The sequence below is a fragment of the Vanellus vanellus genome (assembly GCF_965231255.1).
Source record: "Vanellus vanellus genome assembly, chromosome: 1".
Classification (NCBI taxonomy): domain Eukaryota; kingdom Metazoa; phylum Chordata; class Aves; order Charadriiformes; family Charadriidae; genus Vanellus; species Vanellus vanellus.
The window spans coordinates 17,290,709-17,302,713 of record NC_138905.1 but is presented as its reverse complement, the minus strand read 5'-3'; the positions used below and the strand labels follow the sequence as shown (position 1 = coordinate 17,302,713).

Genomic DNA, 12,005 nt, shown 5'->3' with positions numbered 1-12,005 from the left:
TGGACCATACCATGTTTAATATTAATTACAAATGCTGAAAGGGACAAAAGAGCTCATATTTTATAATCAGTTTATTTTCATAAAGGACCTGCCAAAGAGTTATCACACAGATATACTGTCTGGAAATTTAAAAAAAAAAAAATGCACACCAAAAAAGTCTACCTATAATGCACAGCTCTTTAGGTTCATGACTGTGATCTGAAGCACTGAATATGAACTTCATACTCAGACTCTTCTAAGGTTCCTCTATTCCCAGTATATAAACAACTTAGAAAAATAAATACAGCACAGAATGTACCTTGCCCAAACTGTAGTTTTCTTGTGTTGTATGAATGCTCGTACCCAGAAATGAAAGACAGCAAAAATGAGAACAGGTTTGACTGAGAAAGACAACAAAATAGTGAAGTTAAAAATAAAACAGAAAAGGTTCTTTGCAAATCTCAGTAAGTCAGACTATGAAAGACCTAAAGAGCAAAACCTACAGATTCAGCACTTCACCTTAGAGAAACTGAAAGTATCTGGCACAATCCATATGCTTTTTCTACGAGCATGTGTGAGACGGAGGGTGCTAAAAAGCTTTAACACAAACGGCTGGACATATGCATATGTATGTGAAAACGCAATGGCATGTATTTCACCCAGGGGAATATACAGGTGCCTGAAATACATGCATTATTTCCATGTGAAAATTGCTATTCAAGCCCTTGCAGGGAGTATCTCATTATGGTAACACTGCTCTAAGTAAGCGAAGCGCCTCTTCCCAAACACCACCACCAATCAGTATCACGAGACAGCTGTGGGGTTTTGCGCAAATGCCTCATGAATACTTATCGTCAGAAGGGTGAATTAGATGCTTAGGTGCTGGGTGAAAAAGGAAGGTTAAAAGGAAACACAGGGCAATCAGGCAACTAGACTTAGTTGCCTATTACCCATCTCTCTCCCTCTTTCTCCCTCCCTCCCTCTTGCTCATCTGTTATGCAAAATCAAAATTGAAAATTGAATTTCTTGGATCTATAAAAACATAAACTGGAGTTTAACACTGCAGATTGTAATGTATTTCCTTAGGAAGAGTCTGTAAATTGTCCCTTCTTCTCAGTGACAAAATACATTTTACATATTTTCCTCCTGTTGCTTCTCCTTATTTAACACATTTTGAAATTTCATAATATATTTTTGCATTCCAGACTGAGATTTTTCTGGGATATTAATTTAAAAATGAAGTTTTAATGCAGGAGTCTTAATGCTTACACTTCTTTTTTTCTTTCCGCAGTCAATTTTTTATGCGCAAATCTGGGATAATTTTTAAAAGGACCTTTCCAAAAAGAAAAAAAATGCCCAAAATGGGTCCCTTTACAACACTTCAAGGTTGTGCATCTCAATTTATGTTTACACAAACTCACTGATTGATTCTAAGAATAAATTACAGCATATTTTGAAGATTCAGTAAAGTTTGATCTTGGGGAAAAAAAGTTTACTTTTTTGTAAATCCAAATAATCTCGGACTAAATTAAGAAAGAAGTCTTGAACTGGGGCTTTATTAGATCTGAAATACACACGCCTGCACAATTTTGGCCACAGGGCCCTGAGGAGAAAAGAGAAGAGAAAGAAGACTAAGAGGGAATGTGGAAGTAGTCTGCATTCACCTACAATACACAATAAGGTCTTACCACAGTTAAAAGTCATCTAACAATATAAAACACTGTAACTGAATTGAAAACTGCCTGTCAATCCCTTTACCTCAAAGATGTATGAATTCTAGACCAGAAATGAGATGCAAATTTTTAAGCAAAGATGGTAACTGACCACATGAAAAACCCTACCAATAAGTAAGCTAAATCCTCTGTCACTTGTGTGCCCTGCATCAAAACTCTTGAGATTCTAAAGTCTGCACTTAAAATCAAAAGCATGTGACTGCATCTGATGTAGGAATCACCAGATACTCTTTCTACAGAAGAAAATAGCATACAACACACGTAACAGTTGGCAGAAGGAGAAAGAAATGACAAATTGTTGATACACAACTGGGAGTAACCCATTATTTGCTTCAAGTTATGTCACACCAACCCAGCTGCTTGAAGTGCTCTTCGTGCCCTGTCACAGATGCATAAACATGCACACATACGTACTTGTCTTTAAATCTTTTTATGAAACAAGACTTTTAGATCCTCTGTCCTTCTTTGTAAAAGGAGAAATGCAAAATAATTCCAAAATGTGATTTTGATAAGCATTGTGCAGAGTTGACCAGCTTGCCATGAAAACAGTGGAAGCGTTCCCATTTATTTCCTGAATGTGAGTAAATACTTACAATACTTACCTCATACACATTGAATTGAGATTGCCCTCTCGACAACTCTCTGTAACTTGTTGTGAACTCTCCGATGAAATCATGGCTGTTAAAAAAAAAATTCAAATCACATGTACAGCACTTAGTAGTTTAAACATGTATTACATCTATTTACGAAAAAAAGAAGCACAGCAATATGAACTGACACCCAAGAAAGAAGCAATGGTAAAAAATATAATTAGCTTGAAAATCCTTATGTGTCCCTCCATTGTGTGTTCACTCAATTAGTAATAAAAATTTAGAGATGAGAAGTATTAGCTTAAATCTTTCTGATGGCTTCTGCTTAACTTCACTGTACAATGAGGACCGGGCTGTAAATTAGTGATCTGGTCCCAATGTAAGTTTACAGAATCTGAAAAAAATGAAATGGACTACCAAAGACCATCACCGTTTTCTCACTGGATGACCACTGTCACCACAGACTCTGAACTGTGTGTGAGACTATGTGAGAGAAAGGGAGGTATTATGAGTGTGAAAGGGGTAACTTAAACCAGAAGAGACCAGCACGATGAATTTGTGTAACGGAATGGCATTTTTAAGGGGAAGACCCAAAGCTTATTTCAGCTGCTATGTCTTCCCATTTGGGAGGAGAAAAGCAATCCACTGAGGCTACTCAGCTTAAGGTATTAGACACCATTGGAAAGTAGATCTTAACCTAACACTAAAGCAGTGGTTATCAAGCTTCTCCTTTCTAAATTCTATTCCTGCTCCAAGACTACATTCAACACTCCTGTGCTGTCACCCATGTTTTGAAAACCATGGGACTTTGTCAAATCCAAACCAGGGGATGGCATGCTGCCAAGGAGCCACAGTGAGCAGGGTGGCCAAAGGGAGCGTAGTGGCTGAATCATCACTGAAAAGGCAGCTGGGGTCGGGGAGCTGGGGCACAGAAACCACAGGGATGCCAGAAGTGACTGAACTGCAGGTTCGTATCTCAGACAGGTACCTGGAATGGAAGTGACCGCAGGGGTGAATGCCTAACAGCTGGCTACACAACTCCCAGCAGACACAAGACTTGTCCCCATTCTCCACTCTTCCCAGCTGAACTTTCCTCACTGCTGCTCCAACTCCCACTCCCCTCGTCTCCTGTTTTCACAGTTGCTCCCTAACCAGGTGGTTTATCTCCTCTGCACTCTGCCTCCACATCTGGTGAGCTATGAAACTAACTTTTTTACCTTCCCTCCAATGGTAAACTAGAACAGAAAGTCAAAGTTTTATGACTCAATGTCCTAGTTTGAGGTATAACAGAACCAATTTTCTTTTTCCCAAACCACGACACTTTGTTACCTGTAAAATTTGTTTTTAAGAAATATAGCACACTTCAAATTAAGCTATAAATATTAAAAGCAAATCCAAATATGTTGCAAGAAGAGAAAAAATGGAAACAATCCATAGCAACATGAAATTTCTTTCTTCATTTATTCATAATGAAATGAAAAAAAAAAGCCAAATATAAATCTCACTTTCTAAAACCAGCATGAATTCACAAAATATGTAAAACAAACAACTAAAAGGTGCAGTCATCATGCTAATGCACATGAAATAAGCAAAGTATCCGGTAATAAAGCTTGAGAAATACTATATGGTGAAGATATTACTGATTACTCAGATTCAGAAGGGACCACCTCTCATGAAACACTCCAGTTTGGAGATCGGTAAATTGCTTCAGAGACAGACTAAGACTTCTCTTAAGAAACATATTCAGGAGGTATCATCTCCTTTGATTAAATGTTTGCCAGATTGCAATGACTATTTAACCAGGGAAACAGAAGAAGCCATCCATACAGGCTATGGAACTTGAGTTCTATATGGGCTGTAGCACTTGAGGTGTATTTAACCTTGGGTAACCATGGCACTGGAGAAAAATGAACCTTGGTTAAAGAGGAAACTTTTCACGGAATCACGGAGTTTTCAGAGTTGGAAGGGACCTCTAGAGATCATCTAGTCCAACTCCCCTGCTAAAGCAGGATTGCCCAGAGCACATTACTCAGGACTGCATCCAGGCGGGTCTTGAAAATCTCCAGAGAAGGGGACTCCACAACCTCCCTGGGCAGCCTGTGCCAGTGCTCTGTCACCCTCACCATAAAGAAGTTTTTCCGTGTATTTGAACGGAACTTCCTGTGTTCTAACTTGTGCCCATTGCCCCTCGTCCTGTCACTGGGAACCGTTGAAAAGAGCCTGGCTCCATCCTCCTTCAACCCACCCTTTAGATACTTGTATGCATTAATAAGGTCTCCCCTCAGCCTTCTCTTCTCCAGGCTAAAGAGTCCCAGATCTCTCAGCCTTTCCTCATAAGGCAGATGCTCCAAGCCCTTAATCATCTTAGTTGCCCTTTGCTGGACTCGCTCCAGCAGTTCCCTGTCTCTCTTGAACTGGGGAGCCCAAAACTGGACACAGTATTCCAGTTGTGGCCTCACCAGTGCAGAGTAGAGGGGGAGAATGACCTCCTTCGATCTACTGGCCACACTCTTCCCTATGCAGCCCAGGATTCCATTGGCCTTTTTGGCAACAAGGGCACATTGCTGGGCCATGGATAATTTACTGTCTACCACAACCCCCAGATCCTTCTCCTCCAAGCTATCTCCCAGCAGGTCAGCCCCTAACCTGTACTGGTGCCTAGCATTCTTCCTCCCCAGGTGCAGGACCTTGCACTTGGTTTTGTTGAACCTCATTAGGTTCTTCTCTGCCCAGCTCTCCAGCCTGTCCAGGTCACGCTGGATGGCAGCGCGGCCCTCTGGGGTGTCAGCCACCCCACCCGGTTTGGTATCATCAGCAAACTTGCTGAGGATACACTCTGTCCCCTCATCCAGGTCATTAATGAATATATTAAACAAAATTGGACCAAGTATTTACCCTTTTCCTTTCATAACAGTTCTTACCTTAAATTTTCAAGTTGGCTTGTATATTTCAAAGGCAGAAATTCAAACAATAGCTCAATAACTACCTACAAACATGCTGTAGCAAACAGAGGAAATGTAAGTAATTCCAGACAGGGCTGTCTCTGGGGAAAAAAAAAAAAAAAATCTGTGCTGCTAAAAAGTAATTATTTGTTTAATTCTAAGAGACACTGGAAAGGCTACTTTCCTTGTGGCAATATACGCAGATGGCCAAGAACTGAGCTAGAAAGATATAATTCCTCTGACTAATTGCATTAAAAAGGTATGGGCATATATAACCATTCTCAGAGTTCTCTGCAGTTAAAAGATCATCAACCTGGATCTTAACACTCAGTATTCAAATGGATGTATGCCCCTCTACTAGGCTGCCTCTGAAAGATGCGTGCTTGTTGGACATTTGCCTTTGCAGGAAGTATAACTAGTTAAGAAAAACAAGACACCGATCCCTTCCAACAATCATGATCACGCTTCACCAAATGGATCTCCCTATTAACACTCTGGATTAAGAATCCAAAGAAGTTATTCTCTTTGCCTTCCTAACACAAAATATTCCTAGATTTAAAGACTTTTTTCCATGAGTGGCATATCAGAACACTGAATCAGAGACGCTTAGCACATAAAATAATCACTTGAACCCCATCTCCTTAATCTTCCACTTTTGGCATTATGCTTTGAAGTGCTGAATATCACTCAGAATTGTATTAACTTTGATTTTTTTAATAATCTAAAGGAAAAAAATAACAGAGGAAGTGACAAGCATCACCAGAAATATGTGAATGAGTAAGAGGAAAAGTGCAATATTTTAAAAATCAACTGTCTAGCTGGAGAAGGAGGATGAAGATGGAGAACTAGAAATAAGGGGAGAAAGCCTAGAATCTGAGATTCACAATCTTTCCTACAGCATTTAGATTCTCAGATGAATGTTTCAGTGGCCCCTAGTTAGCATGGTAATATTTACAGTTTTGAATTTCAGGCAAAAAGCACTTACTCTTCATAACAGATCATAAACATCAAGACTGTGAAATGGCTTTTGCACCGTGTAGGCTAAGTAACAATTTCTCTGAAATTAGTGAAAAAGCCTTCAGAGAGAAATAAAAACATCAGAGTATTGCTGATGTGCTGATGTGAAGTTGCACATCATCTTATTTTTTCCTTCTGTAAGACCTGTCTACAAGCACTTCATTGATAAGGACACTCAACAAAAAAAGTCACTCTGTTTCACGTGAGTGGGCTTGTCCAAAGTAACAGAACCAATTTTTGTGACTTCTTGTAGCATCAAATATTTGGGGGTTTTTCATAGCTCTTAGAAGCAATAAAAGGTATCAGTTAGAACAAGTGGTTCACATTTCGATAATTTTTGTGCAACAACTGGTTGGAGACAAAGAGATGTTTAATAATTAATAGTGTTAATGTTACAGAGGTCCTGTATTACCTTTTAGTCAAGAAATTTTAAGTGATGTTTGAAAATAAATGAGATCTAAGAATAGACAATTACTCTTAACAATGTAATTTATGAACAGGACAGTAAGAAGCTCAACCCAAAGCACCCTGGCACCGTCTTCCCAAAGCACAGATAACACAGAATAGGAAAAAAAAACCCTCTAAGTCAAGACTCGAGAAGTCAGAGTCATGTCAAGATTCAGAAATCTTGCACAGTAATGTCGCCTTACTGACTGCAGAATAACCCACAATATTCAGTATAACTTGCTTTGCTATCTAGCAGGCTCTCTGATGATCTTTGAAAGGTTGCTCCTGCCCAGATGGCACATCTTTGGCGCAGACAGATTCAGCCTAGTGAGGTTATTGGCTATTGTAACAATTGCTTACAAATAGAGTTCATCAAAAATGGAAATGAATATAAATGGAGTAACAGCAGCATTGTACAAAAAATTGATAGGCTAATTCTTGAACGGGATTCACTTCAGATACATTTGGCAATGTCAAAATTAAACTAGGCACTTAGGCTCTTGCTACAATCACTAGTCAGTCATAGGCACCACCAAATGGCAATTTATTCCAGTCAGGATGGATTCAATCAGACCATTTTCCCCTATGGGCTACTGAAGTAACTTAAATGATTAGTTCAATCTAGTTGTCTGATTTTTACATTGTCTGAAGGTACATGAGATGAGTGCTGTCTCATCTTTCTGAGGAATTTAACATGTAAGATGTCAGTGTTCTGCCTGCTTCTAAATTCAAAAGTAGTAGAAAGCAAAAGGCAAAAAAAATTCATACAATTAGAATAAAAAAGAATACATGTAAATAGTATCCTTGACTTCTTTGTTTAGATATTAATTTTATAGGCATTCAGAGTGGGATATGAGCAAAAGCAGATAATATTTCAAACTGGGAGAGTGTAGAGGCTAATGACTGCCTGAATTCCACAGTATGTTAAAGATTTCACTCAGAGTTGCCGCTACACAATATTATTTGTCAGATTTCTCCTTCTTCTTTTTAATCATACCTCAATTTCAGATTTTGGAGGAAAGAGGACAGCACATGGGGTTTGATACCTTAATAAAATATTTATAATAATATTTATTTTTTATTAACTTGGCAATAATTTTTGATTGTTAGATTATTTTCAAAATATACTGTGGTTTGTACACAAAAGTGTAAATATACCCCATTTTTAAGGATTTGGCAAATCTAAGTGAGAAAAAGAGGATGTTAAAAAGAAACTCATTGTTACAGTGATGTAGTGATTTTTGCTAATATGGCTCTGTTAATTTAAATCCTTGTATTTTTAATTGCAAATATGTTATTTTTTCACTCCAGGGAATATCTAATCAAGAAGGATCAGTTTGCACTAGCAGGTATTTATAGAGGGTAAACATGTGATAAGAATGCTTATAAATCAACAGGCTTCATGATAACACCAAAAAGACAAAAGTGTAAGCTAAGAAAGCTGAAACTGGTTTTGGACATTGTCAGCAAGGAAATGAATGGTAGCACAGGATAAATTATGATTACAAGATCTATTGGGCCACAGAAGCACAATATCATTAGCTATTATACTAAAAGTAAATTGCATTAGCAATGTTAAAGACGTTACTGTGTAATAAATAACACACTTAAAAATCCAAATGTAAGTGCATATCCATATATTTAAAAATATAAATTAAGATTAATAGGAAATAATTAAGACAGACCAACTTAAAGATAAATAGAAATTAATATATTCTTATATTACATACAAGTTCTAGTACCATGATTTATGAGTAGTGTTTCTAAGCAATGTATTAAGATACAAGCTCAAACATTTTTAAAAGTACAAGAGGTTATTAATCCAGTCTGATAAAAAATAATTCTACCTTGTTTGTCAAATAAAGGCTAATTTCTTCAGCAAAAAAGTACGCTCAGTATGGACAGCAAGCTTGAATAATAACACATTGCCCCTCTTGAATTTAGCAACAGAAATTCCATGCATATTCCACCATCCTGTTTCTAGCAATGGAGTTTAAAACCCAGGTCTCCCAACTCTAGAGTTTACGATAATGTTTTGATGAAGACAGGCATGGAAATGAACATTCAAACCCAATCTGAAATTATGCTAATTAACAGGTAGTATCCACATTGCAATATCTAGGCAACAATGAAGTAGCAATTGCAGGTTCAGGCATTTTATCATACTTGAAATTCAACAGTTTATGAAGCAGTGTTTTTAGCAAAAGATTATAAAATGGATTATCCCTTTCTTCATACGTGTACCTTAACTGATACCATAATGAGATTCACAAAAGTGATCTTACAGGATTCTATCTTGCTTGTTCCATGTATGTACATATGCACATCATGTTTGAAATGGGCTAATACTTCAGCATTTACCACGACTGCAAAACAAAACAGAACTGTAGCACAGCAAAACTTTTTTGCCAATACCTGTACCTCTAAATATTAATAAAGACCATTCTCTAGTCCTGTTCTGGCCACTATACATTTATACATTTTAAAATGTGTATAAATATGCATGGATAACCCTAAAGTTTAACAACAGACTTAATGTCTTACCTTCCATCTCTGTCCCAGTCATACACTTCTACTTTGATTGTCCTAAAAAAAAAAACCACAACCCCATTAAAATATATATTAAAATGTACCAGGATTGCCTTTAATACTTGTTTTTTAACAGCATATGGGTGCAATAATTGTGCCAAATCCAGAAGGCAGAATTTTCCAGTAATTTCTCCTGGGGCAGAAAATAGCAAATCACTCAGGTTACCCAATACGTCTTCAGAAATTAATAGTAAAATACAGCAGAAGCTAAGGAAATAATTAAACACATTACAAGTTTAACCAATATATGTTAATTTGCTGATGCTCTGAATTTTCTGGTTTGTTTGCTTGTTTGTTTGTTTGTTTTTAATAGATGATTCTTTAAACCTTAAAGTATTATCAAAGTTTTTAAGAACATTAACAAACTGGAATTTATTGTGAAGGTTTCTTTGGTATATGCTATTATCTGGAAAAGGTATATCTACTGTGAGGTAATAGCATCTTACAGAAAAAAAGTAATATATCCATATTTGAGAAGCATGAGGAGATTAAGAGGGCCCTTATAAAACAAAATTATTAAACAGCAAAGTACAGATTAAAAGCAATGTTCACAATGCAAAGTAAAGCACATTTAAAGCAGTACAGAATTCTAGTCCATACATTTGGTTCTTAAATAAAAATAACTACTTCAGAATACAATAAAACTTCAATCTGGTGGACAGTATTAACCTCTTATAAATATCATGCAGTGGTGATGAATGAGAACTGTGTGAGATCCACCCAAGATTTTGTGAAGACCCTGTCTGTGGATGCAGATGAAAGAAATTTGTAGTTCTTTAAAGACTGCACTTTGCCCCTCTTAAACTACCCCCTACCTCTCAATAGAGGAGGAGTCCGCTTGGCTATCTGACCAAAGATGACAGAAATGTGCAGAATATTGTTTTTTAAATTCCTATAAAGCCAAAAGGATAGTTGTTTAGTTCTTTCATCAGAGTACACTAGATAACTATCAGATTATACAGTACAACCATGACTCTGGCTTCCTAGAATGAAATGGGACAAGCAGATTGTGAGGTATGGGGGGGAACACACAGAGGCAGACTCTGGGTACCAGTTTTTCCCAAAGTGACACATTGCCCCGGAGACTGGGGGAATACTCACCCCCCTCTTAGTGAATCAGGAGCTGATGGGTAAGCTGGGTAATAAAATAGTAGTCTGCCAACATACAAGTACTCAGTGCAAACATTTTTTCAAAAGGAGAATTAATTAGAATTTATTTCATTTAAATCAGAATTGAAAGACAAACTAGTAGATCATTATACACCAAAATAATACATGGATCTAAAATATTTTTTCATGGTGTAAAACAATAACTAATAGGCAAAGTTTCAGAAACATGCCTCATGACAAATTTTAAGCATATAATGTTTTCACATAGGTTATTGAGCATCCCTCTGATGAATCTGTACCTGGCTATTGCACAAATCAGGATACTGAGACAGGATACAGAAACAGTTAAACTAAAAATATGATCCAATAAACAAGCTCATGTACCTCCTACGCAATGACTTCACATATATGAGATTATACGCCTCTTACAAAGAAAGGCTGAGAGAGTTGGAGTTGTTCAGCCTGGAGAAGACAAGGCTACGGGGAGACCTTATTGTGGCCTTCCAGTTAAAGGTGGCTTATAAGAAAGACAAACTTTTTTTGTAGGGCCTGTAGTGACAAGACAAGGGGAAAAAGCCTTTGACACCATTTCCCACAGCATTCTCCTGGAGAAACTGGCTGCTCATGGCTTGGATGGGCACACACTTTGCTGGGTAAAAAACTGGCTAGATAGCTGGGCCCAAAGAGTTGGGGTGAATGGAGCTAAATCCAGTTGGCAGCCAGTCACAAGTGGGGTTCCCCAGGGAAGAGAAGGGCAACAAAGCTGGCGAGGGGTATGGAGCACAAGTCTTATGAGAAGCGGCTGAGGTAACTGGGGTTGTTTAGCCTGGAGAAGGGCAACAAAGCTGGCGAGGGGTATGGAGCACAAGTCTTATGAGAAGCGGCTGAGGTAACTGGGGTTGTTTAGCCTGGAGAATGCTGAAGGGGGACCTTATCACTCTCTACAACTACCTAAAAGGAGGCTGTAGCCAGGTGGGGGGTCCATCTCTCCTCCTAGGTAACAAATGATAGGACAAGAGGAAATTGCCTCAAGTTGCACCAGGGGAGGTTTAGATTGGATATTAGGAAAAATTTCTTCACCAAAACGGTTGTCAAGCATTGGAACAGTCTGCCTAGGGAAGTGGTTGAGTCACCATCCCTGGAGGTATTTAAAATATGGGTAGACATGGTGCTTAAGGACATGGTGTTGTGGTGGACATGGCAGTACTAGGTTAACAGTTGCACTTAATGATCTTAAAGGTTTTCAAACCTAAATGATTCTACGAGTGTATGAAAAGGTTTTAAACTGAACGTCTTTAGACTGGATATAAGGAAAAAAATTTTTACAATGAGGGTGATGAGACACTGGACAGGTTGCTGAGAGAAGCTGTGGATGCCCCATTCCTGGAAATGTTCAATGTCAGGTTGCAACAGGGCTCTGACCAACCCGATTTAGATGAAGATGTCCCTGCCCATGGCAGGGGGGTTGGACTAGCTGATCTTTAAAGGTCCCTTCCAACCCAAATCATTCTATGACTCTATACACGTGTAAAAGCTGCAAATGGAAGATGAGTGTGGAGAAGAACTGTTTCCTTATGAGTAAAGCAAACCTCTGAGGA

At 38.1% G+C, this 12,005-nt stretch overlaps 1 protein-coding gene across 1 annotated transcript in view; it reads right to left on the bottom strand.

Moving 5' to 3' along the window:
* The window catches only part of CPNE8 (copine 8), a 109,890-nt gene that overhangs the window by 35,484 nt on the left and 62,401 nt on the right, over positions 1 to 12,005 (bottom strand). Inside the window, exons 10-11 of the mRNA XM_082495561.1 lie at positions 9,253 to 9,294; positions 2,315 to 2,390 (exon numbers count right to left, since the gene is read on the bottom strand). Coding sequence (XP_082351687.1) covers positions 2,315 to 2,390; positions 9,253 to 9,294 — 118 coding nt within the window. The remainder of the gene's footprint in view (positions 1 to 2,314; positions 2,391 to 9,252; positions 9,295 to 12,005) is intronic.